This window comes from Sus scrofa, unplaced genomic scaffold (assembly GCF_000003025.6).
Source record: "Sus scrofa isolate TJ Tabasco breed Duroc unplaced genomic scaffold, Sscrofa11.1 Contig944, whole genome shotgun sequence".
NCBI lineage: Eukaryota > Metazoa > Chordata > Mammalia > Artiodactyla > Suidae > Sus > Sus scrofa.
The window spans coordinates 532,272-559,200 of NW_018085356.1; the positions used below are offsets into that span (position 1 = coordinate 532,272).

Sequence of the window (26,929 nt, forward strand, 5' to 3'; positions counted from 1 at the left end):
TGCCCCACAACCGGGGGTGGGGGGTTGTTCCTGGCTTCAGGGGTGGCCAGGTGTCACCAGGATCGTCCAGGGCCCAGCCACCCATGCAGGCAAGGGCCACCAACAGCCTCAGCCTCTCTTCTCTTCACCAGGCGGGTGCACAACACAGGCCTGAGTTTTTGACCTGCCTGCAGAAGGCGCACGAGTATCTCCGAGTCTCACAGGTGAGCCGGCCCCGTCCTCGACGCCCACGGGGGTGCCGCCCCCGTCCTCATCGCCCACGGTAGGGGGGTGCCTCTTCTTGCCTCTGCCCTCTCGAGCTCTGGGTGTGCCCTGATTGTGGGTGGCAGTGTGGGCCACGTGGGTGCCACCTGGAGGGTCCCTCTGGTAGTGGCCCCGCTCCTCCCACTGCGCTGGCCCCTTGATGCCCAGTGTCTGCGGACGGGGGTGACACGTGCCCCCTGCTTTTTCTACATGTGCCCCCTGGATGCCACCCAGGTCCCAGACAACTACCCCGACCACCAGAAGTACTACCGCCAGATGAGCAAGGTACCGCAGCCTGCCCTGCGCGCCCGCTTAGCGGCCTCGCCTTCTGGGAGGGCTCTGTCCTTGGCTTCCTGGGCTTCCTATTGGTACAGGTGCTCAGCATGGGCTTCCACTGATGCCCCCAAGGCACTCCTGCCCGAGGGCTTGTGCTCAGGTGCAGTAGCCAAGCTGTGCCCCCCACCCATACACACTCAGATACCAGTATGTGTGGATACTACATAAGGGGAGAAGGGGAGCTCCTGCAGCACCTGAGGGCGTGGGCATTGCCGCTGCTGCAGTCTCGTGGCCGGGGGCTGCGGTCCTTGTGTCGGCAGTCGGAGCCCCGTCCATGTGGGTGCTTGGAGCTGTGGCTGTACCTCCCTGGTGGGCAGGCACGGCAGGTGCCTTGGCCCCAGCGGTGGGACCTCTGCCCTCACTCCTGGCCCCGCATCTTGCAGGGCGGCTTCCCCTTCAGCACGCTGGACTGTGGCTGGATTGTTGCCGACTGCACAGCTGAGGCCTTGAAGTCCGTCCTTCTCCTGCAGGAAAACTGTCCCTGCATCACCCAGCACATCCCACAAGAGCGGCTCTTCGACGCTGTCGCTGTGGTGAGGCTGCCAGGTGGGGGGTTCCAGTTGCAGGGTGCCGGGGGCTCTGGGCTGCTGTCTGGCCCCCCGCAGACCCTCTGTCCCACTGGTGCTGCAGCTGAGCTGTGCTCCCCTCCCCACCGCGGTTGTCCCCACAAGCACCCGGGGCAGACCCTGTGGGCCCACAGGCCACATCCTCAGACGCAGCTTCTTGGCCAACCGGGAACCCTGCGTGAGGCCAGTGGGAGTCCTGGCTGGGTGTGGGCACAGACCTTGTGCGGAAGGAGGCTGTGGGCTTCCCCTGCGGGTGTGCGAAGTGGTCCTGGGCCAGCCTGGTGCCGGGCTGAGGGCCCTGACTCAGTGGCTGCTGCGGCCTCCGAGCTTCTGTCTGTTCAGAGGCTCCCACCGGCTGCTGGTCTCCACTGGGCACCTGAGAACGGAATGTTTTTGGGTGAAAGCCTCTTAACAAGTCCAGGTTTTGTCCAGGTTTTACAGGGAGGTCACTGGTTTGGTGGCGCGCCTGGGATTTCAAAGTGATGAGCGAGCCCCGTTGGGTATGATCCAGGGTCGCCGAGTACCTGGTTGATAAAGTTTGCAGCCCACCATTCTGGGCATCTGAGGGTCCTGTTTTTTTTTTTTTTTTTTTTTTTTTTGCTTGTTTTTTTTAGGGCTGCACCCGCGGCATATGGAGGTTCCCAGGCTGCTAGCCTACACCACAGCCACAGCAAGGCGGGATCCGAGCCACATCTGTGGCCTACACCACAGCTCATGGCAACGCCGAACCCTTAACCTACTGAGCGAGGCCGGAGATCAAACCTTCATCCTCATGGATCATAGTCAGATTCGTTTCTGCTGCGCTGCAGGGGGAACTCCCCGAGGGTCTTGATTTAACCTGAGAGCTGGCTCCCCGCTCCTCAGTCCCTAGTCCTTGGTATTTCTGGAAAGCCCTGCCAAGGCCTGTGGGCTCCTTCACCTGCCCAGCGCATGGGCAAGTTCTCAGCACCTTCTCCCTCTGGTTGTAGCTGCTGAGCATGAGAAATGCCGACGGAGGGTTTGCCACCTATGAGACCAAGCGTGGGGGACACCTTCTGGAGCTTCTGAACCCCTCGGAGGTCTTTGGTGAGCGGTTGGCCGGTCACACGGCCAGAGACCTGGGGCCCTGCATGCCCGAGGTGGGTTCCCTGCCAGAGCCTGGAGCTGTTTTACTGGGGGGGCGGGGGGAGGGCAGTGCCAGCATGCTGGCAGTTGTTGGCAGATGCCCTAAGGAGCCGCACATCCCAGGGTGTTCTCTGCTCCTCGACTTCTGAGGTCCGGTGACCGTGGTTGTGAGTAGAAGAGCCGCAGTTTGCTTGGGGTCGGTTGGTGGGATTCAGGCTGGCTCTCTGGCCCGAGCCTCAGCTAACTCCTGTGTTCTGTGGTGGCCAGCCTACTCCTGAGGGCTCCTCTCGGGGAGGTGACAGTGGGGACCCGCTTGCCTGTGTCCTCCCTCTGCATCATGGCTCCGGCGGCCTGCGTGCATCCCTGGGTCCCTCCTTCCTGGTCTCCGTCTGTCTCCTTCAACTGGGTGGGGTCCAGCTCTGCGGCGTGCCCTTCTCTTTCACGCTCCCACAGGCTTCCAGGCCACTGTGGAGGTGGCTGTGTCACTGGGCTGGTCCCCGGTGATGCTTCCACATTTCCGTGGTGTGTTCCATAGGCTCCGTAGGCCCGGTGCTCTCACGTGGTTGGGCCTGAACTGCTGACTTGCGCGGCTGAGTTGTAAAGCCCACTGCCTCCCTTCCCTTCGCAGGGGACATAATGATTGACTACACGTATGTGGAATGCACCTCATCTGTGATGCAGGCGCTGAAGGAGTTCCACCATCAGTTCCCAGACCACAGGGCTGGGGAGATCAGGTAAGGGCGGCCTCAGTGCCGGAACCCTCGGTCACGCAGGACGGGCGCCGTCAGCTCTGGGTCAGGAGTCTGGACAGCCTTGGCGTCACTGAGAGCAAGCCCTTCTCTCACTCAGGGGTGGCTGCCCCATCAGTGGAGGGGACTCTGGAATAAAACTCATGTAAAACCAGAAGGGGTTTCAGACACTCCTGAGCCCAGTTTTGTGCCCTGCGGTTCATCCAGTGTGTGTGCTGGGGGTCAGAGTGGCACCGTTATGACACAGGAACAAGCTCGCCTTGCATCTACTTAGTAATGCTAAAAGAAGACACACGAAGTGGTACCCGGGAGATACCGTGGCTTCGACTCCAGGCCACTGTGGTGCAACAAAGAGCACGATGATGGGAGTCATGGATCCCTGGCTTCCCATTGCACGTGAAATTTATAGTTACGCTCTTCCATGGTCCGTTAACTGTGCAATGGCACTGTGTCCTAAAAACAATGGACAGGAAGTCTCTCGTGGTGCAGCAGGTTAAGGATCAGGTGTGGTCACTGCAGTGGCTTGATCCCTGGCCCAGGAACTTCTTTTTTTTTTTTTTGCTATTTCTTGGGCCGCTCCTGCGGCACATGGAGGTTCCCAGGCTAGGGGTCCGATCGGAGCTGTAGCCTCCGGCCTACACCACAGCCACAGCAACGTAGGATCCGAGCCGCATCTGCAACCTACGCCACAGCTCACGGCAACGCCGGATCGTTAATCCACTTAGCAAGCGCAGGCACCTAACCCGCAACCTCATCGTTCCCAGTCGGATTTGTTAACCACTGCGCCATGACGGGAACTCCCCAGGAACTTCTGTATGGCATGGGGGTGGCCAAAAAACCCCAACAATGGGGAACGATCAGTATGATGGAGGAGTAAGACGTGGCGCTCACCTTCCTCCACAAACACACCAAAAAACCCATCTACATGTGGAATGATCTGCACAGAATGTCTACTGAGCACTGGCAGAGACCTTAAACCTCCAAAAAGGGCAAGAAACCCTCCACATAACTGGATAGAACAACAGGAAAACAGAGAGAGAGAAAAGGCCCTCCCGAGAGGGAGCAGTGAAAGAGGAAAGGAGCCCACAGCCAGGGAAGACACCTAACCGATGGGGAGGTCAGCTGAGACGGAGGCATCTCAGTCTTGGAGAAACGAGCAGCTGCTGGACTGAGGAGGGCAAAGCAGAGTGAGAGCCACACAGACCGTCTGTACCACCACAACCTGAGACGCTGGTCAGGAGACTCAGGCTCTGGAGGTCAGCTCCTGGAAGAGGACTGGATCTTGCTGTGTGGAGACAGCCTGAGGAGCTAGGGAGCAGTGCACCCACGGCCCCAGTCACCTCGGGTTGCAAAGAGGAGGACTCTGCAGCCGAGCACAACCCGTCGTTGCTGTCACTCCCCTGCGAATGCACGTGCCCCATGGCTGCCACTGCCAAGTGCGCCTACCCCTGTCTGAAGAGGACTGTCACTTCCAGGACCCTGAAACTAGGAGCGCCCATGCCATCTTCCTGCAGGTCCTTGCCACTGTCAGGGGCCCAGCAACCAGGCATTGGCTCCTAGCCCTGCCCACTGCTTCCATCTCCCTAAAAGCACACACAGCACCCTAAAAATAAACAGCCCTCCCAAAATACCTAGGGGTGCTCACACATATAAATAGCCCTCCAAGACTGCAATAGTTGATTTCCCTGAACTAACAGAATAAGAAACATACAAGCAAAATGAGGAAGCGTGGGAACCATACCCAGTTAAAAGAGCAGAATTTACCTGAAGGAGCAAACAATGAAAAGGACTTTTGCAGTCTACCAGACACCAAGTAAGGAGACCGTGGAAATACTGAAGGAATTAAGGGTGAATATGAAGGAGTTAAGAACAGATGTAAACAGCAGAAATGAATCCAACTGGGAACCATAAGGTTGTGGGTTCAATCCCTGGTCTTGCTCAGTGGGTTAAAGATCTGGCGTTGCCATGAGCTTTGGTGTAGGTCGCAGACACGGCTCACATCTGGCATTGCTGTGGCTCTGGTGTAGGCTGGCAGCTATAGCTCCAATTAGACCCCTAGCCTGGGAACCTCCATATGCCGTGGATGCGGCCCTAAAAAGACAAAAAGGCAAATAAATAAATAAATAAAAAGCAAATATAAACAGCAATGCAGATTACTTTAGAAAGGAATTAGAAAATGTAAAGAGGAGCCAATAAAAATTAGGAAATTCATTTGCAGAGACGCAAGCTGAATTAAAGGCACTGAAGAGCAGAATGAATAAGGCAAAGGAATGAATTAGTGACTTGGAAGAGAGAATAATGGGAATCACCCAGTCAGGACAGCAGACAGAAAACCAAGTGAAAAAAACATCAAGGCGATAGAAGAGACCCATAGGGTAATACAAAGTGGGCCATTGTACGCATAACAGGGATTCCAGGAGGAGAAGAAAAAGGAAAGGGGATATAAAGTTTTTGAAGAAATTATGGGCAAAAACTTTCCACATCTAAAGGAAACAGGACGATACAGGAAGCACAGAGGGCCCCAAATAAATTGAACCCAAACAGGCCCACACCAAGGCATATTATAATAAAAATGGCAAAAGTTAGAGGTTTCTAAAGGCAGCAAGAAAAAAAAAACAAAACAAAACATGCACAACAATAAACTCAAAATGGCTTAAAGACTTAAACATAAGACAAGACACCATCAAACCCTAGAAGAGAACAGAGGCAAAACATTCTCTGACATCAACCATACAAGGTTTTCTTAGGTCAGTCTCCCAAGGCAACAGAAAGAAAAACCAAAGTAAACCAATGGGACTTAATCAAACTGACAAGCTTTTGTACAGCAAAGGAAACTATTTAAAAAAAAAAAAAAAAGACAACCTAAGGAATGGGAGAAAATAGTTTCAAATGATGCAGCCAACAAGGGCTTAATCTCTAAACTACAGAAACAACTTACACAACAACAAAACCAGCAACCCAGTTGAAGAATGGGTGGAAGACCTGAATAGACATTTCTCCAAAGCAGACATTTGAATGCTCAACATCACTCATTGTTAGACAAATGCAAATCAAAACTACAATGAGGTACCACCTCACGCCAGTCAGAATGGCCATCATTAACCAGTGAACAAGTTACAAATTGTGAAGAGGGTGTGGAGAAAAGGGAGCCCTCCTACACTGTCGGTGGGAATGTAAATTGGTACAACCACTGTGGAGAACAGTATGGAGGTAACACAGGAAACTAAACAGAACTACCATATGACCCAGCAATCCCACTCCTGGGCATATATCTAGACAAAACTTTGATTGAAAAAAATACATGCACCCCAAGAATGTGGGGAAAGGACTCGGGGATTAAGATGGCTGAATAGAGGGTCTGCAGCTCATCTTTTCTCATAAAACAACAGAATTACAACCAAACGCTGAACAACCTTCAACCAAATGGACTGGAAACTTTCAAAAAATATCCTACTCCAGAAGACAAAGAGGAGGACACATCAAGAGGTAGGAGGGGCAATTACACAATATAAACAACCCCACAGCTGCCGGCTGGGAAGCCCACAGACTGGGAAGTAACTGTATCGCAGACACTCAACCTACAGGAGTGAGAGTTCGGAGCCCCACGTCAGGTCCCCACGCCTGGGGATCTGGCACTGGGAGAAAGAGCCCCTGGAGTCTCTGGCATTGAAAGCCAGTAGGGCTTGTGCATAGGAGCGCCACGGGACTGGGGGAAACGGAGACCCCATTCTAGAAAGGCACACACAGACTTTCATGTGCACTGGGTGCCAGGGCAAAGCAAAGGCTGCATAGGAATCTGGGTTGGACCTGACTGCCATTCTTGGAGGACTTCCTGGGAAAATGGAGTGACTGTGGCTCATTGTGGGGGAAGGACATTGGAAACAAAGCTCTTGGGAATATTCAGCAGGGAATATTCATCAGCATGTGTTCCTCTGGAGGTGGCCACTTTGGAAAAATCTGGCCCCACCCGTCAGTGCTGAGAAGCCCCAGGCCAAACAACAATCCGGGTGGGATCACAGCCCCACCCATCAGTAAAGAGGCTACCTAAAGACCCCCTGCCCCAGGCACATAGTTGCTTCTAATCTTACCCAGAGACAAAGTCCTACCCACCAGAGGGATAGCAATCAGCTCTGCCTGCCAGTGGGCAGGCACTGTCCCTCCCATCAGGAAGCCTATGGAAAGCCCCTGTACCAACTTCAGCCACAAGGGGGGCAGACACCAGAAGTAAGGGAGGCTACAACTCTATTGCCTGCAAAAGGTCACCACACCAAAAACCTATAAAAATGAAAAGACAGAGAATTATGACTTGGCTAAGGGAGAAAGAAAAAAAACCCAGAAAAAACAGGTAAGTGATCAGGAGATTATGAGCCTCTAGGAAAAAGCCTTTAGACTGATGATACTGAAGATGATGCAAGACATTGGAAATAAACTGGAGGCAAAGATTGATAACTTATAGCAAACACTGAGCAAAGAAATACAAGATTTAAAACTTCAGCAAGCAGAGATGCAAAATACAATAACTGAAATAAAAAATTCACTGGAAGCAACCAACAGCAGAAAATAGGAGGCAGAAGAACGAATAAGTGAGGTGGAGGACAGACTAGTGAAAATCGTGGATGTGGAGGAGAAAAGAGAAGAAAGATTGAAAAGAAATGAAGAGAGTCTTAGAGAACTCCGGGACAATGTTAAACACACCAACATGCGCGTTATGTGGTGCCAGAAGGAGAAGAGAGAGAGAGAGAAAGGGACAGAAAAAGTATCTGAAGAGCTAATAGGTGAAAACTTCCCCAACATGGGGAAGGAACCACTCACTCAAATCCAGGAAGTGCAACAAGTGCCATATAAAATACACCCAAGGAGGAACACCCTGAGATGCATGTTAATCAAACTGACCAAAATTAAAGACAGAGAAAATACTGAAAGCAGCTAGGGAAAAGCAACAAATAACATACAAGGGAACCCAGTAGGTTATCAGCAGGTTTTTCAGCAGAAAGTCTGCAAGCCAGAAGGGAGGGACATGATATCCTTAACGTGATGAAAGGAAAAAACCTCCAACCAAGATTGCTTTCCCCAGCGAGGCTCTCATTCAGCTTTGAAGGAGAAATCAAAAGCTTTGCAGATAAGCAAAAGCTAAGAGAATTCAGCACCACTAAACCAGCTTTACGACAAATACTAAAGGAGCTTCTCTAGGCAGAAAAAGATACGTGTACCCCTATGTTCATAGCATCATTATTCACAGTAGCCAAGACATGGAAACAACCTGAATGTCCATTGACAGACGAATGGATTCAGAAGATGTGGTTCATGTACACAGTAGAATACCACGCAGCCATAAGAAAGAACAAAATAATGCCATTCACAGCAACATGGATGGAACTAGAGACTCTTGTACTAAGTGAAGTAAGTCAGAAAGAGACAAATACCATATGATATCACTTATATCTGGAATCGAATATACAGCACAAATGAACCTATCTACAGAAAAGAAAGAAACTCACGGATATGGAGAAGAGGGTTATAATTGCCAAGGGGGAGAGGGAGGGGGTGGGAGGGATTAGGAGTTTGGAGTTAGTAGATGCTAACTCTTGCATTTGGAGTGGATGAGCAATGAGATCCTGCTGTACAGCACAGAGAACTATAACTAGCCACTTGTGATGGAACACAATGGAGGATAATGTGAGAAAAATAATATGTATATATACATACATATGTATGTATGCTTGGGTCACTTTATTGTACAGCAGAAACTGACAGAACGTTGTAAATCAACTACAATAAAAAATAAAAAAAAATACCCACCAACAATGTACATATCTTAATTTTAAAAAATACTTAATTGCTGTAAAATATTAACCATCGTCTGAGCCTTCAGTGAGTTGGATTCTTTTTGTAACAGTAACATCAAAGATTACTGACTATAGATCACCATAACAGATATAATAATAATGAAAATGTCTGAAATACTGTGAGCAGTACCAAAATGTGACAGAGACACAAAGTGAGGAGATGCTGTTAGAAAAATGGTGCCAATAGATTTGCTCGATAGGAGGTTGCCCCAAACCTTCATTTGTAACAAACTATCTGCAAAGTGCAATAAAGCAAAGCACAATAAAATGAGGTCTGCCTGTACCTCCAGCTTTACCTGTGCCCAAATGAAAGCATCCTTTCCTGTTGAAGGCTGTCACATGTTCAGAGAAGCACACAAATCCTACACAGAGCCCTTGAAGAATTATAAGATGGACACACTCATGTGACTGCATCAGGCAAACATGTTAGCAGAAGCTCCCCTCTTGGTTCTCCTCTGCCCACTGCGATCCCAACGTGGAATCTGATGGTGGAGCCTGTGGGTCTGGCTTCCTTTACTCGGCCTCATGCTTGTGAGGCTGAGCAGGGCAGCTAGCAAAGCTACAGTTCAGCATCTCTCCACTGTCTGTCAAATTCAGTCACCACACTTTGATCCATGTGGTTGTAATGGATCCTTGGAGGTCTTTCTGTGGGTTATTGTGAATCATCCCTTAGTGAGCACGCTCAGACTGGTCTTTGGGGGCACAGGATTTTCCCATTTCTGCAGGATGTAGACGTGGACTGGCTGTATTGTGGGGCTTCTGTGCAGTTTTCAGAGATTTTCCTTCATCCTCATGTGATTCTATCCTGTGTTTCACGGGTTTTGGTAAACTTGGTATATGTAAGCTGATCTTGGTAATGCATGATGTGCTTTCCTTGTTATATGTTGTTAGACTCAATTTGATAAATATTTTGTTTAGGATTTTGTCAAAGGTTTATAAATAGCTTAAGCAAAACCAATGAATCATTGAAATAGTAATTAGTAAACACTTATCATGCACACACCAAAAAGACAGTTTGCAAACCAAGAGGGCTCAAACCAAAACATGGAATGAGGCTTGGGTATATGTTATAAACCAGCTTATATTGTAAGAAAGCAGTGAGTGTTTATTCTTCACGGTGGCTGGTTACAATACCAGAATTTTCAGTGGGAAGCCGTTCAGATTTTCCTTATGATTTCCAGAGGTATAAAATAAAAATGATGCAGGTCAAGTTAGTCTTGCAAAATAAGCCAGATGTTTGTATGATCAAACTGGTTTTGTCTGCTCAGGGAATTTTCGAGGCTGGCTCTGTATTTAACAGTTCCCCCTTTTGGTCATCATCTCAGCAGGCCGAGAGGATCACCACCCAGTGTAGCGTTTTTCAATGTCTCCACCACTGGTGTAGTCAGGCTGAAGAATCACATATTTGCTGTTTTCATTAGTTGAGGTGACGTTGGAGGGCCCTGCAGTCGCCATCTTCATCATTTGGGTGGTTTTTGTGGATTTCATCTAGTTGTCTGATCCATTTGGCATGTGAGTGACTGCCCATAAGCATTTAACACCGTCAAGAGGTTAATGTGGTGACCATAAAGAGAAAAAAAATTCAGACTGAAAAATTTTCCAGAGCCACGATTTCCTCAACTAATTAATCAAGTTGGTTATAATCAGATTTAGGTATTACCTTTCTGAGTCAGTCTATGAAAACTTTAAAGTTACTTAGAGATTTTTTATTGAAATTGGTTTACAATGTTGTGTTAGTTTCAGGTGTACAGCAAATGATTGTTATATATAACGTGTATGTGTATATATGCGTATGTGTGTGTATTTTGTTCTCTATGTCTGTGAGTCTATTTCAGTTTTATAAATAAGTTCATTTGTCTCGTTTTTTAGATTCCGCATATAATGGCATGTATTTGTATTTATTTCACTTAGTATGATAATCTCTAGGTCCATCCATGTTGCTGCAAAGGGCATCATTTCATGCTTTTGTTACGGCTCTGTTTGCCGTTGTGTATATGTACCACATCTTCTTTATCCATTCTTCTGTCAGTGGACACCTGGGTTGCTTCCATGTCTTGGCCGTCGTGAATAGCGCTGCTATGAACTAAGAGTTACTTACGTAGGTATACATGATGTGTCAGCAGTAACATGTCCTCAGGAGTCCTTGGGACAGGATACACATAAGATGCTTTACTTCAGGAGGCAGGTGGGCTTCCACTCTCTATGATGTCAGCCATCAGGTAATTCAATGAGAGACATTTCTATGGAAACAAAGGAAAAATAATGGGTACTTGTTCAAATAAATTAGAAATTGAGTTTCTGAGTTCGGAGAGCAGCCAGGGGAGATGGTCTCTGGACGCTGAGTGAGGGCGAGTGTGGCCGTCAGATGTTGCTGGTGTGCGTGTGCGTGTCTCTGGCGCTTTGGGAGTGGCCCCGGAGCCTTAGGCATGAAGGTTGCCCTCTGTTGTGATCTCACAAGTTTGTGCCAAGTTGCTCATCTTTCACTTGTACGGCTTTGGGGAAAGGACAGTTTTAGTTTCATAGCGATTCTAAGTGGAAAGAATAGAAGAAAATTGGAAATGTTAGTTTGGAGCGTTCTAGCCACATATTGGAGGAAATTAGAAAAATTCAGAATTCAGTCCAGCTTACATTCAGAAAACAAATTTCAAAGACAATTAATGGTACTAGAATCTGATGTACATAAAGGTATATTATTGAAACATAATTTTCTCAGTGCAATCACCTCCATTTCTGCCAAAGATAACCAAGTCTACTTTCAACACACTTGGCCTAATTATTTACAGAAGTGCAGCAGGAATAGTGACTGACCATTTTGACTCTTCTAATTTTTTTTTTTTTTGTCTTTTGTCTTTTTTGTTGTTGTTGTTGCTATTTCTTGGGCCGTTCCCGCGGCATATGGAGGTTCCCAGGCTAGGGGTCGAGTCGGAGCTGTAGCCACCAGCCTACACCAGAGCCACAGCAACGCGGGATCCGAGCCGCGTCTGCAACCTACACCACAGCTCACGGCAACGCCGGATCGTTAACCCACTGAGCAAGGCAGGGATCGAACCCGCAACCTCATGGTTCCTAGTCGGATTCGTTAACCACTGCGCCACGACGGGAACTCCTGACTCTTCTAATTTTTTTAAAGTTTTAAATTTTTTAGGGAAGACGTAGATTTATAGAGAGAGAGACAGAGTGTGGGCCTTGCTGAAGGCAAGAGCGGCCGGGAAGATAAGGCCTTTCACAGATGGAATGCGGTCGCTGGGAAGGCTTGAGAGCAGCTCGTACAGGCTCTTACAAAAACCTGCTTGGCTGGAACTTGTCATATGGAATCTTAGATTAGACCTTTAAAATCTCTTTAGGCTAAGAAGCCACGCCAAGGACTTGTCCAGTCTTGTCCTGTCATAAGAACTTAAGCATGAGGTTGCGGGTTTGATGCCTTGGCCTTGCTCAGTGGGTGAAGGATCCGGCGTGGCCCTGAGCTGTGGTGTGGGTTGCAGACATGGCTTGGATCCCGTGTTGCTGTGGCTCTGGCGTAGGCCGGCGGCTACAGCTCCGATTCGACCCCTAGCCTGGGAACCTCCATATGCTGCGGGAGCGGCTCAAGAAATGGCAAAAAGACAAAAAAAAAAAAAAAAAAAACTTAAACAGAGGCATGTAATATGAAAAATAAGACATTAGGAGTTTCAGAATTCTGGAGGAGTTGGGTAGGGAGAAAAAGATATATGTTTACCAAATTGCTGTAAGTTATAGATAGCTTAAAGGAGGAGGAAAAGGGGCCTTTAAAATTGGAAAACAAAACATTAAAGAATGAGCAGGGTTTTAAATGAAGTGATGAAATGATAATCATTTCATCACTTCATTTAGTCTCCTGTAATTAATTCTCGTTGATCTTCATCTTTTGTTAGCAGGTTTTTTGTTTGTTTGTTTGTTTGTTTGTCTTTCTTTTTAGGGCGGCACCCATGGCATATGGAGGTTCCCAGGCTAGGGGTCCAATAGGAGCTACAGCTGCCGGCCTGCACCACAGCCACAGCAACGTGGGATCTGAGCCGTGTCTGCGACCTACACCACAGCTCACGGTAACGCCAGATCCTTAACCTGCTGAGCAGGGCCAGGGATCAAACCCGCATCCTCATGGATACTAGTCTGGTTCATGAACCACTGAGCCATGATGGGAACTCCAGCAGTTTTAATCCACCAGTTTGCTATCAAAGTTTTAGAAATTCTTACCCAGTTCAGTGTTAATGATCCTAAAATGATCAGAAACCTGCATTCTAGAGTAATTGTCAGGCTCTCTTCTGTGCATCTCTTTTAAGGTGAAGCACATTTTCAGGAACATTTTTGCAAAAGTATCAGAGTAAGATAATAACTATTTGTAAACGACAGTAGTTGGAATTGTGACTGATAACATTACATCAGGGCATACCAGCTTTGGGGCAATTTCATATAATTTCTAAAGCATTTATATTAACAATTTCCACATAAATATTTTCTTAAAAAAGTTTAGCATCACTTCTTATTTGACAGTGCTTCCCATGAAATTTAACATATGAAAAGTTACATAGTTTAAAAAAAACTTCCCTCTTTTAATAGGGAAGGCTCAGTTTTCTTAAGTGATGAAAGACCTGATAAATCATAGAATCCTAGATTTCAAGGCATTTATATTAAAGATAGAGAAAACTCTTTTTGTGTGCTTTCTTATTAAGAGCATGTCAATAATCTAAGAAAACTGTCTGTTCAACAGAGAAAAACAAATTTTAAGTTGGTACTAGTGTAATTTTGTTATTGAAGTTCTTTTTTTTTTTTGTCTTTCTAGGGCCGCACCTGCAGCACATGGAGGTTCCCAGGCTAGGGGTGCAATTGGAGCTGTAGCCACCGCCTACACCACAGCCACAGCAACCCCAGATCCGAGCCACGTCTGCAACCTACACCACAGCTCATGGCAACGCCAGATCCTTAACCCACTGAGCGAGGCCAGGGACTGAACCCGAGTCCTCATGGATGCCAGTCAGGTTAGTTCACTGCCGAGCCATGACGGGAACTCCTGAAGTTCTCTTTTTTTTAACTTGCATAATTCCATTGCAGTATTAGTCACCCTGACTGTATATAAAGTTCCTTCCTCAAGATTCCTTTTCTATAAACCTGCGACTTTTATTTCCATTCAGGTTTTGTCCTGTCTTTTCCCTTTCTGATACTGGAGCAATCCTTTTACTTTAGAATGAAATTAGTTTTTTTTCCTTCAAAAAAGGTGCATCTTTATGCCTCATAAAGAAGGTTCTACTGAAAATATACCTTTTGTGTACAGTCATCTGCTTTCACCGTCATTATTTCCAGGAGCTTTCTAAACAAACTTTAGCTCTTTTACAAATCAATTTTGGCAAGGGAACGTCTATAGCAGTCTGTATTTTTTTAAAAGCTTCTCTTTTTTTTTAATGCAGATTGTTTTAACTTTATTAGTTCAAATGTTATTTTCTCAATTTCAAAAACTTACAAATCTTATTTAGATAAGAAAAGATGCAGGCAGTTGTTACAGAATAATTCCAGATTCACTTTTAGAGGATAGCAAAGTTGCCTAGGTACTGCACTAAATGAATATAACCTCCATATAATTCAGTGGCATTAACCGTACTTCTTGGAAACGACATTCCGAGGTTCCCGGGTGTCTGCAGATTCATCCTGACAGCGCTCTGCTGCACTGGGAAGGACCCTGGGCAGGGCTTGGGGGGCCGTACGTCCCTGCCCGAGAGAGTCGCTCGGGGCTGAGTGGGCAGAGGAAGTATTTGAGAGGTGGGAGGACAGCTTCTAAACTGACGGCAGAGCCAGGCCTGCCTGGGAGACAGCCCAGCATTCCCGCCCGGCCCGGAGTTAAGAGACGGCTCCCTGGCTGAAGTCCAAAAAGACAGGGCCACACACGTGCGCCTATCAGAGCGGTTCCTTATCGCCTTGTCCTGGTCTGTCAGCTGGCCGCACAGCCCTTTTGCTGCCGTTTGCTGTCGTTTAAGTGGTGGCTTTCAAACGTCAGATCCTTCCTCAGTAAGAAATGCAGGGTACGTTATGGCCCGTACTTTCGCATATAAAACCACATAACTCACTGAAATAAAAGTTTACTAAATGGACACGCGTTTCTTATTTTCAGTATGTGCCGTGCACGCATTCTATTGTACTTTACGAAACTATTGTTTATATACGTCGATAGTAAATGAATCTCTAGTAAGTCTGTACGTTGCAGATGAAATCGAAGATGCATACTTCCATTTATCTACATAGATATAGAGGATACTTAAATTTTCAACTTAAATAAACCTCAATCGCACCTCACCAATGGCCTGTGACCACAATTTGAAAAGGAAGACGTTTCAGTAAACCCCACACAGGAGAAAGCTCTCTTGGATGGATACTTAAATGATTCTCGGGCTTTCTTTTTAAATGTGTACTTAAGTTTCTAAGTAAGTTTTGATCTGTCTCATTCAGTTAAAAACTCTGTTTCTATGGTGAGTTCTCTGGTCGCTGAGTAATTTAGGGATGTGTTGCTTTATTTCCAGAAACACTGGAGAACTACCCAGTTGTGTTTTTGCGGGTGTCCTTCTGGCCTGGCAGGCGCTGCAGCCACAAGGAGGCACCAGGGGCCCTGCGCCTGGTCTTAAATACATTCATTCATTATCTTGAAAGTTTGAGTTTATCTGGGAGCGTTTTATGGCTGTGGACCCATGAGAAGGGCCAAAATCCACATCTCGGACGTCAGCAAATGCTGGCGGGGACAAGGAGCAGCAGGAGCCCTCGCTCACTGCGGGGCTGCAGCCGCTTTGGAAGGCAGTCTTACAAAACTAATACACTCCTAGCGTGGGAGCCAGCCAGTGCTCTCTGGTATATATTCAAATAAGCTGAAAACCTGTCCCCACAGATACTTGCACAGGGATAATTGCCTATTGCAGGTCTATTCATAATTCTGAAACTTGTAGGCAGCCAAGCTACCCCGCGGTGTGCGGTGGGCAAACTGGCACACGACGCTCGGAAGGGGCCGTAAACACGCATCTCCTCCATCTGCTCCTGTCGTCAGTGGTTATTGTGGATTTTTCTAATGTTCAAACACTTTTGTGTTTCTGGATAAACCTAATTTGGTGTATCTCTGCTGTATTCAGTTTCCCAATATTTAGAGTTTTGCATCTGTGTCCATTAATGAATAGCCTGAAACGCTTACTTTACTGTATCTCTCTTTTCTGATTTGTTGAGAAGCTTATGCTGGGTTCGCAAAAGAACTAGGGGAAGGGTTCTTCCCTTTATATTCCTACAAGCGTTTGTGTAGGATTAGAATGATTGTTCTTGATTAGTTAGTAAAATTCATTTATAAAATGGCTGGGGTTCTTTTTCTGGGCAAAGTGTGCATATTTTGCTCAATTCTTTCGTAGTTATTGAACTATTCAGGCTCTTTATTCTTGTGGCCATTTTGATAAGTTAATTTTCTGAGTCATTTGTATATTTTGTGTAAGTTCTCAAATGTATTAAGTGAATTTTTCTTATTTTCTCTTCACTTTTAAATTTCCACTAAAGCTCTCGTCACATAGCTTTTTATTGCAAATGCTTTTTATTTGTACCTTCATTCTTTGTATTTGTCACCTGTTGCTGAGTGACAGCAGCACCACAAACTTGGTGCTGAAGACAACACGTTTTCACTGCAGCCACTGTGGGTCCAGGGTCTCCAGGCTGCAGTCAGGATGCGGCCAGGCTGGGGCCTTATCTGGGCGTCCACTGAGGGTCTCCAAAGCCCCTTGGTTGTTGGCGGGTTTCCGACCCTTGCGGCCTGTCAGCCTCAGGCCCCGTTTCCCCGCTGGCAGGAGCCACCCGCGGTGTCTTGCCGTGTGGGCCTGTGCGGCGGCTCTGTGAGAGCCCGCAGGGGTCTGCCAGCCGGGCAGGAGCTGGAAGTGGCGCCGCCCGCTGCGCAGCGATCGGCTGGACGGCCAGGTCATGGGGCGCTTGCCCGGGGAGGGAGCGAGGCGTGTGGTGAGGCCCCTTCGGGGCTGCGGTCCTGCCCCCACCTCCAGCCCTTCATAGAGCCCGGCCCGGCCCTTCCAGAGCCGCCTTCCGCAGCAGCGCCAGTCAGACCTGTGGCGCGTCCTCTTTGAAGGGATCGTTTTCTCTCTCGTTTCTGATGTAACGTTTCCGTCTGTGTGATTCACTCAAGCCTCTCTGTGACCTTGTCAGTGCCACTGATCCCGGTCGCAGCTGCTTCTGACGCGGGTTGGTGCCCGAGGTTTGTCTCTGCTCTCGCATTTCCTCCTTTATCTGCCACTGCTCCCCTCCTGCTGCCTGTAATCGCTGCCACCAACCCTCCGAACTGTTTGTTTCCGCGGGTTTCTAAGGGGGACCGAGCGTGGCGGGTGGATGGGTGGGCGAGTGGCCGTCCCGCCGGGCCGTTCACGGGCCCTCGTCCTGTGTTCCAGGGAGACGCTTGAGCAGGGCCTGGACTTCTGTCGGCGGAAGCAGAGGGCCGACGGCTCCTGGGAGGGGTGAGTGACACCCGCGGCGCAGACGGGGGCCCGGGAGCTTCCTGTGTGCAGGCCGGGCGCTGCCGCCGCCGCGGGAGCCTCTGGCTGGGTTCTGGGCGGGCGGTCGTCGCCCGGCCCGCTGAGAGCGGGTGGCCTGAGGGCTGCGCTGTGAGGCCCGTGGTCACTCGGCTTCCGCTGGGCCTGGATCTGCTCCCCTCCTGTTGGCGGAGCCTCCGCGGAGGCAGGTCCGTCCTGGTGCCAAAGGCCGTCGGATGTTCCTCCTGAAAGTGGACCCCCCTCCTCCCGCGGCCTCTGTTCGCGGGGACCGAGAACTGCCTGTCATCCTGCAGCTCCTGGGGCGTGTGCTTCACCTACGGCACCTGGTTCGGGCTGGAGGCCTTCGCCTGCATGGGGCACACCTACCGCGACGGGTGAGCGCCAGCCTTGGCCACCTGGCCCCAGGGGAGGGGTGAGGGTTGGGGGACGCGGCCCACGGGGTTTTGCACGTTTTCAGCAGTGAGAGAATCGGAAGCCCGGAGGGCGGCTGCGTCCCCAGGTGGAACCGGCAGCTCCCGTCTGTGAGGGATGCTTGGCTGAGGAGCTGCCTCGCTGCTCTGCGGGGCGTCCCGCCTCGTGGGGGGCAGCCTCCGGCCCCTGCCCTCCCTCAGCTCCCGTGGCTGGGGCCAGGCCGCCCGCAGGGCTGGGCTGAGGGGAACGGGGGCCCCGGGGCCAGCGGGGCGGGTGTCCGGGCAGCTCGGGTCTGGAGGCCGCCCGCAGCTGCCCAGCATCTCACCTTCTCTCCCCTCCCGGTGTCTGTCGCCTGCTCGCCTCGGTGGGCTGGCCCGGTGCCCCCCACCCCTCGCCCTCTCCGTGGCCCTGAGGAGCCCTGGCGCGGGGAGCAGGCGCCCGGGACCCGCCCAGCCTGACGGTGTCTCGGCTCTCGCTGGTCTCTGCAGGGCTGCCTGTACGGAGGTCTCCCAGGCCTGCGACTTCCTGCTGTCCCGGCAGATGGAGGACGGGGGCTGGGGGGAGGACTTCGAGTCCTGCAGGCAGCGGCGCTACGTGCAGAATGCCCGCTCCCAGATCCACAACACCTGCTGGGCCCTGATGGGGCTGCTGGCCGTCAGGTGGGGTCGGCGAGGGGAGCCTGGTGGCCTGGGGGTGTGGTGGCCAAGCTCAGGGTGCCGGGGTGGGAGGAGGCAAGTCTGCCTGGCCATCCAGATGGATCCCAAGGCGAGGTGGCAGGTCCCACGGAGAGGGCTACCCAGCAGGGCCAGCAAGGGAAGCGGGGCGGCAGCACCTCTGTCCACAGCCACACGCGCTCAGGCAGGTGCCCGCGCAACACCCCAAGGCACAGATCCACGCAGGCCTGTGCCCGCCGTCCCAGGCTGTGCTGCTCTGTTGGGTTTGGAGCCCCTGGGAAAGCTCCCTAGACCCCTCAAATGAGGCCAGGGCGCTGAGCGGGAGCAGCAGCGTCTACGGCCGTGAGTGGTCCTGACCATCCATCAAGCCTCCTGCTGTATCTTGGGCGAGGACAGCTAAGGATTAGCACACATGGCCTCTGACCTCAGAGGCCCCGAGGACCAGAGGCCGGTGGGCATGAGCCTGGCCTCCTCTCCTGGGGGACAGGAGAGCTGCACCTCGTGGCAGGGACTGCTCGCCTAGCCGCATCACGGTCGCCTCCCACCTGCTCACCCCCGCCCTTGGGAGTCTGCCGGGCCAGCTGTTCCCTGTGGGGGTGGCGGCTTGGGTCTGTCCCTTCTGTCCTCGTGCCTGGTGAGGGTGAGGACGCAGGTTTGTCCTCAGCCGGATGGCCTCGTCCGGAGAGGTGGTGAGGGTGCTGAGGGCCCCTCTCCCCGCAGGCACCCTGACGTGGCCGCCCTGGAGAGGGCAGTCAGCTTCCTGCTTGGAAAACAGCTGCCCAATGGCGACTGGCCCCAGGTACGTGAGGGCCACATAGCCTCCATCTGCACAGGGCACAGGCGTGCTCGTGCCCCACCCGCCCTACGTCCCTCTTGGGGCTCGTGGGTGGGCTTTCACTTTGGGGATTTCCGAGTCACCAGTGCCACCAGTGCGTGGCCTGTGGTGGTGACGGGTGCTGACATCCTGCCACCAAAGAGTAGGCGAAGCACTGGCCTGGGGGCGGGGCTGGAGGGGAGAAGGGCCCCCTTGGGGGTCCCAAGACCCCCTGAGGCTGACTGCTCCCAAAGAACGAGTCTTGGGCTGGTGTGGAGGCCCGTGGCCCCGGCTGGAGGGTTTCTGCCGTGCCTGGGGTCCCGGAGCTGGGATGGCAGGGCCTGGTCTCTGGGTGGAGCCTGACGGGGGGCCCGTTGTGTCTGTCCCCCACTGTCTGCAGGACAGCAGCGCTGGCGTCTTCAACAAGACCTGTGCCATCACCTACACCAGCTACAGCAACGTCTTCCCCATCTGGGCCCTTGGGCGCTTCTCCCACCTGCACCCGGAGAGCGCCCTCGCCGGCTGCCCTTGAGAGCACGTCTGTGGGCACCTGGGGGCTGCTCCTGCAAGGTCCAGGCGAGGCTGTGGCACCTTGGCTGGGCCGGGGCGGCCCCGTCACTGCCCGCTTCAGCAGGAGGCCTGAGACAGGCCTTCGGTGGGGGGGGGGGTGGGGGTGGCTGCAGGAGCTGGATTTTCGGTGTCGGTTTAGTTCTGGGAACAGCAGTTGAGCGCGGATGGGGGAGGGATGGGACGCACTGTGATTCTGGGTAAAGTAGCGCGTTCCAAGGTCCCAGGCGGCATGTCCGCGTCCGCGCTGTGGGCGCAGGGCAGGGAAGACCCTCTTGACCTGAGTTCCGGGGAGGGGGCAGCTGTGCCTGGTGCCCTCGAGGAGCCGGGTCTCGGGCTGAGACCTGCTGCCTCCCTGATCAGCCCGGCGGGAGAGGCCGGACCTCTGTTCTCTGGGGCTGCTCAGGGCTCGGCAAGGAGTGGGGACCAGACCTGGTGAGTGTCCTGTGGCTGCTCAGAGTTCAGCCCGTTTGGGGGGTGCCATCATCACACCTCCAGAGGCTGTAGCCGTCTGGTAACGACAGAGGGGCGCCCAGGAGGCCAAGATAACCGAGGGGGAGGGGGTGTCAGCGGCTTGACGGTCACCACGCTGGGGCACTGTTGTGTGGGGGGGCAGCTGTGCACCCCAGCCTGTCACCACCCATTGCAGCTGGCCAGGCGGGCGTGACACCTGGGTCCCCAGGGCACCCTCCTGTCCCCTTTGTGCTCCAAGCTGAAGGGAGGTCTGGTTTTCAGGGGGCTGCCTCGCGGGCAGGGGGCCTCTGAACTCCCCCAGCTTCTACTCCCGTCTGGTTTGACGTGCGTGGACTTGGGCTCAGGATGGAAAAACCTGGGTCCTGGAATTGCCTCTAAGAACGAGTGGCTCCCGTGCCCAGGGCTCCCCGGGCCATGGGGGGTCACTGAGAGCTTTGATGAGGGTCAGACCCAGGCCCGGTGTCACCCTGGGGCCCCCTGCTTCTCGCTCACCCCAGCGCCTGCCCCCTGCTGTTCCTCGGCCACCTCCTCAGGTGACAGCAGTCTCCGGCTGCTGTCCCCAGCCAGAGTGCGCTGCTCCCGCCCTCCCAGGCGCCCGCAGTCCTCGCTCAGCCTGTGCCCTGTGGCCTTGCCCCCGCAGCAGCCCTGGCCCAGGACCGTCCCTGTGTCCCAGACAGTGCGGGGCTCGCCTGCCTCTGGCCTTCGCCTGAGCCGCCCCAGGGGCTGCCACACTGGCCTGTAGCAGGTGTCAGTTGATGTCAACACTTTCTCTCGACGACGTTGGTTTTCACACTAGTTCGTCTTCCCGAGGGTCCCGCTGAGGTCGGGCGGGTTTGCTGGCGCACCGGCCGCTCCGGTGGTCGCCCATCACTGCTCCTTTCGGTGGCCCTGCCCTGCCCAGCTGCCAGCCACCGCCAGCCCCCTGGACGACGCCTAGGCTTCCAGAAAAGAAAGGGGAACCTGCTTTTACACTGAGAGCCACTTATCTGACCAGCGGCCGTAGTAAACAGGCGTCCGAGTCCCTTAGGCAGGAGCACGTCCCGCTTGTGCCTGTCTCCTGTCCGGGTTCTCATGTGCCACGTCGGGGGCTGGCCCTCGGTCTCAGGGAACAGGTGTGACTGCTCCAGGATAGCAGGGCGCTTCTGCTCACCTAAGGGGACATATTTGCCTTACCTGGTTAAAAATCAAGCTCTCTGTCCTGGTGAAGGAGTAGAGTCTGGAGTTCGTTTTCCTCCAGCCTCTCCAGAGCAGACGGAGGGTGTGCTGGGCTCGGGAGCCCCGTCAGCTCTTCTCTGTTGACCGTGACGGAACGTTCGCTCTAAGCCTCGGAAGTGTCCTCTAACTGCAAACGCTCAGCTCACTGTGGAGACTTACTCTAAGAAAATGCTTTTCCTTACCGAACATAATCAATATCGCTACACAGATTTAAATTTTATTCAGGCAATAAAAATGCTCACAAAACTGACGCCGTCACCTGTGGCTTCCTCATTCCCTCTCACAACTGGTTGTTGGTTAGTTGATCGGCTTGATACACCTGCATGGCCCCATCTGCGGCAGAAAGTGTTATTTATAATTCCCTTTGTTTCAGAAAGAAGCTGAGATCAGAAACATGAGGCGGGGGATGGGAGGGCCAGGCTGGGGGCGACACCCCACGGGGGGACGCCAAGCTGGCTCCCCGGAGGCTGTCCTTGGCCTTCAGGCTTCGTGCTCGCCTTCCAGGAGGCCGCTGGAGAGGAAAGTTCGGACCAAGACGAGCCCGCGAGCTGAGCAAAGCCTGTCACTGATGCTGGGGTGGGTCCTAAGAGGGGGGCCCTTCCTCACAGCCCCGCCCACAGGGCATCCATCACCCCAGAGTCCCCAGGAATCGCCCTCGCCAGTGGCCAGGGTAGGATGCTGGCGGGGCCCCAGGCGCTGTCAGGGGCAGGTGGGGGGCGGCTGGGCAGCCTTCTTGACATCATCCCGCCACTTCCACCGGGAAGTCCTGGGCCACCTCCAAGATCTCGTTTTCTTCGGGGAAGGCAACTGGGCCATTACTCCTTTCGGTGACAGTTGTCGGTGACGATGCCCAGCCTTCCTCGGCGCCGAGGCCTCCCCTGCCCGTGGTGGAGGACGGCTGCCCCGTGAGGCTTTGGGCGGCCTCAGACCTGCCGGCCAGCCGGGCCCTTCGTGGGTGCGGTGAGCCTGAGACCTCGTGTCCCCCGACGCCCCCTCCCCCGTTCTCAGTGGAGGAGCAGCGCCTGCCTCAGGCGTCCAGGGACAGGGAGCATTGGGACGGCTGAGCTTGGCCAGAAGACTTCAAAACAATGAGCAAAGCTTCAGCGACCTGTTAGTGATGCCCAGGGGCCGCACACGTGACCCGAGTCCTAGGGCGAGGCAGGGAGGCAGGCGGTCAGAAAGACATTTGAATCCAGGCTGAGGATTTCCCAGAGGAGGCCTCGAAGCTCGCAGATCCGTGAGGCTCGGCAGACGTGTACCCGGACGACCACGTGGGCCGGCAAACCCCGGCACAGCCCGCTTCAAAGCTCCCGGTAAACTGGTGAAAACCAAGGATGAATCCATCTCAAAACAGGCCTGGTGTGTTCCTGGGAGCAAAGCTGGGGTGACGGAGGACTTTGCTCGGAACAGCGGCGGGGTGACAGTCACAAAGCCCAGAGAAGGACGGGGGGGCCTGCAGCGCCGCCTTCTCGGAAACGGAGGCGAAGGCCGGGCACGCCTTTCCCAGACAAAGCAGAGCTGAAGAAGCTGTAGCAGCCCTGCCGGATGAAGGGGGTTCTGGTGCAGGAAAGGGATACCTGGGCTTCAGAGGATGAGGAGCCCTTGTGGGGAGGGCCTGCGAAGTATAGACGCCTCCCGTTGGTTAAAGGACTTTTTTTGTTGTTTTTTTTGGGTCTTTTTAGGGCCACACCCGAGGCATATGGACGCTCGCAGGCTAGGGATTGAATCGGAGCCTTAGCCACTGGTCTATACCACAACCATAGTAACACCAGATCCAAGCCATGTCTGCAACCTACACCACAGCTCTCGGCAACACCGGATCCTTGACCCACTGAGTGAGGCCAGGGATTGAACCTGCATCCTCAGAGATACTAGTCAGATTTGGTTATGCTGAGCCACGATGGGTACACTTTTTTTTTTTTTTTTTTTAAATTAACACTGTCATGGCTCAGTGGTAATGAACCCGACTAGTATCCGTGAGAATGCAGGTTTGATTCTGGACCTTACTCAGTGGGTTAAGGATCCGGTGTTGCCATGAGCTGTGGTGTAGTTCACAGACACGGCTCAGATCTGGGGTTGCTCAAGTGGCTGTGGTGTAGGCCAGCAGCTACAGCTCCGATTGAATCCCTAGCCTGGGAACTTCCATATACTGTGGGTTCGGCCCTAAAAAGACAATAATAATAACTTTTAGAAGCAAAATAAGGAGTTCCCATTGTGGCTCAGTTTACGAACCCAACATAGTTTCCATGAGGATGTGGTTTAAATTCCCTGGCTTCACTCCGTGGGTTAAGGATCAGGTGTTGCCGTGAGCGGTGGTGTAGGATGCAGATGTGGCTTGGATCTGGCGTTGCTGTGGCTGTGGTGTAGACCAGTGGCTACAGCTCCACTTGGACCCCTAGCCCAGGAATCTCCATAGGCTGTGGGTGTGACCCTAAAAAAAAAAAAAAGAGAGAGATACAGACAGGATAAAGGTGAAGTTTAGAAAAATACATAACCGAAAAATAGTTATAAGGAGAAAAAGTGCTATGTTAATGTCAAAGTGGTTTTCAGGAAAAGGAATAATAGCAGAAACAGACATTTATGGTAAAAATGAAAGTACAAGGGAAATTAGAAAAAATTTCAAGGTGAATAAAGATAAAAACATGTTATCAAAAATTGTGGGGTGTAACTAAAGTAGTACTTAGAGGAATGTTTACAGGCTTGCGTATTAATGCTGTCCATGGGGTTTAAAATCAATGATCCGAGTGTCCATCTAAAGGCCCTTAAAACCAAGGTAAGCAGGAGAAAGGAAATATTAGACAAAGAGTAGGAGTCGAATGCTACCGAAACCTCATGGAGATCAGTGACACCCAAAGCTGATGCTCTGAGAAAAGTAACAGTCTGACCACGCGAGAAAAACAGCCTGTCCGGGCACAGGAAGGGCGCGCCACACAGACCCGGGGGGCCGCCGGCCGCCTCGCCTGCCGCTCTCCCCTCTGGCCGCGCGGGTCCCGCTGTCTGCTGGCTCGACCTGCTCCTAGAAAACCCGCTGACGCTCCTTCTGCACTTTCACGCTTCGATTTCCTTCCTTGGCGGCACCTGCTTGCTTGCCCTCAGAGGCGGGAGACTGCAGAGAGGACAGGAGGAAATGAGAACCACGTCACGGCAGCGATTCACAGCCTGGAGTTCGAGGACAGGTCCCTGGAAAGACACGCGTGTCATCGGGCTGGGTGTGAGGAGAAAGGGAAAGTTTAAGTGACTTCGTATCTACCTAAGAAATTGAATTAGAGGAGTTCCCGTCGTGGCGCAGTGGTTAACAAATCCGACTGGGAACCATGAGGTTGCAGGTTTGATCCCTGGCCTTGTTCAGTGGGTTAAGGATCCGGCGTTGCCGTGAGCTGTGGTGTAGGTTGCAGACGCGGCTCGGATCCCGAGTTGCTGTGGCCCTGGTGTAGGCGGGTGGCTACAGCTCCAATTGCACCCCTAGCCTGGGAACCTCCATATGCCGTGGGAGCGGCCCAAGAAAAGACAAAAAGACAAAAACAAACAAACAAACAACAACAAAAAAGCAATTGAATGAATTAGAAACTTTTTCTTTTTTTGGTCTTTTTTGCTATTTCTTGGGCCGCACCCGCAGCATATGGAGGTTCCCAGGCTAGGGGTCCAATCGGAGCTGTAGCCACCGGCCTACGCCTCAGCCACAGCAATGTGGGATCCGAGCCGCGTCTGCAACCTACACCACAGCTCACGGCAACGCCGGATCCTTAACCCACTGAACAAGGCCAGGGATCAAACCTGCAACCTCATGGTTCCTAGTCGGATTCGTTAACCACTGCACCACGACGGGAACTCCTGAATTAGAAACTTAAAACTTTCCAGAAGAACACTCTGGGCTCACATGGCTTTGCTGGTGGATGTAGCAAACATTTAATCTAACCCAACTCTTCTGTAAATAAAGGAGGGTGAATCTGTTGCCTCGCATTTGACAAGGTCAGTGAGTCATTGACAGCAAAACCAGATGAGACATGATAAGAAACGGAGACACAGATCAGTTTCCCTCACAAGCGTAGAAAATACTTGAAAAATGAGCGGGTTGAACCCAGTGAAGAGTTAAAGGGGACGCGTCATGATGGAAGACTGGCGGGAGGGTCACAGGGTAGGGGGGCTGGAGGGCACCCCGTCCTGATGGCTTTCTTGTGGTGGGAAGGGGCCCTCCAAGGGGGGCCAGTCCTGCCCGCGGGCTGTTCTCAGGAGCCTGGGGTGGGCGTCTGCCCTCCGTCCTGGGAGCCCATCCTCGGTGGGTGCTGTCTTTCTCTGCTGTCTCCGGGCGTGTGGGCTGAGCCAAGGCTTTGTCTCCTTGAGGTGACATCACACTCTGTTTTTAGTCCCGGGGAGTAAAGTCTTCATGCCGTGTGCCACCCCTGCCGCTGCCCGGGGGGACTGGGCATTGGGCTGAAGGTGGGAGGACAGGCTGCTTTTCCGCGGGCTACGTCCATCCTCAGGGAAGCAGGAGTAGACGCCTCTGCAGCTTTGCTTGCTTTGTTGCTTTTTAGGGCCGCGTCTGCGGCATATGGAGGTTCCCAGGCTAGGGGTGCAATTGGAGCTGTAGCCACCCGCCTACACCACAGCCACAGCAACCCCAGATCCGAGCCACGTCTTCGACCTACACCACAGCTCACGGCAACGCCGGATCCTTAACCCACTGAGCGAGGCCAGGGATCGAACCTGTGTCCTCATGAATACTAGTGGGGTTTGTTACCGCCGAGCCATGATGGAAACTCCCCCTCTGCTGCTTTGGAGCCAGGAAACAGGCTGAGTTTATTTGCCTTCTGGGTGGGTGGATTCAGCGAGTCACACTGACTGAGGACTGAATCCGCGCTCTGAGGGTCTCTCGGGTTGGTCCAGAGGCCTGGGCCCTGGTCGGTGCCCTCAGGTCCAGTAACGGTCACTGCGTGTGGTCCCTGTGGGGACCCTTCGGGCCAGCGGAGTGCGGTCAGCAGGTGGCCTCCAACTGCCTGTCCCCTAGACCCGCTGGAGCTCTATGGGCTGTGGGTGCCAACATGCGGCCTCCTGCCCCCCCCCAGTGCCCACTGCCGCCTCCTTCCTCAAGTGTGCACGCGGGGGTCACGGCCGTGTGTCTGCACCCCAGACACCCCCAGCTCTGGGCTGCACTGCAAGGGGCCGGTGGCCTCGGGACGGGAGGGCGGCCCCGCCAGAGGCTCAGGGCAGGCACCTGCGGACCGGACGCTTCCCCCAGCCCGTGTTCCCGCTGTTCCTGGAACGTGCTGGATCATGCCTGGCCCAGGCTCCCCGGGGCCCCATCTAGAACCTGCCCGTCCCGCCCTCCCACCCCACCTCCACGCCGTGGCCGCCCCTTTAAGGCGACATCACAAGGCTGCGGAAGGCCGGGCGGCCTGGAACTCCGGGGT

General features: G+C 52.8%; 1 protein-coding gene across 2 annotated transcripts in view; it reads left to right on the forward strand.

The window, feature by feature from the left end:
- The window catches only part of LSS (lanosterol synthase), a 34,461-nt gene extending 12,690 nt beyond the window's left edge, over positions 1–21,771 (forward strand). The window contains exons 13-22 of one of the 2 annotated variants that reach the window (XM_021082500.1): positions 132–203; positions 478–528; positions 963–1,112; positions 2,114–2,210; positions 2,878–2,983; positions 17,265–17,330; positions 17,660–17,740; positions 18,266–18,436; positions 19,172–19,250; positions 19,666–21,771. In XM_021082500.1, coding sequence (XP_020938159.1) covers positions 132–203; positions 478–528; positions 963–1,112; positions 2,114–2,210; positions 2,878–2,983; positions 17,265–17,330; positions 17,660–17,740; positions 18,266–18,436; positions 19,172–19,250; positions 19,666–19,797 — 1,005 coding nt within the window. In that variant the 3' untranslated portion in view covers positions 19,798–21,771. Of the gene's footprint in view, positions 1–131; positions 204–477; positions 529–962; positions 1,113–2,113; positions 2,211–2,877; positions 2,984–17,264; positions 17,331–17,659; positions 17,741–18,265; positions 19,251–19,665 lie in introns of both variants that reach the window. The other variant, XR_002341359.1, reaches the window with a different exon arrangement.
- The last annotated feature ends 5,158 nt before the right edge of the window (positions 21,772–26,929 follow it).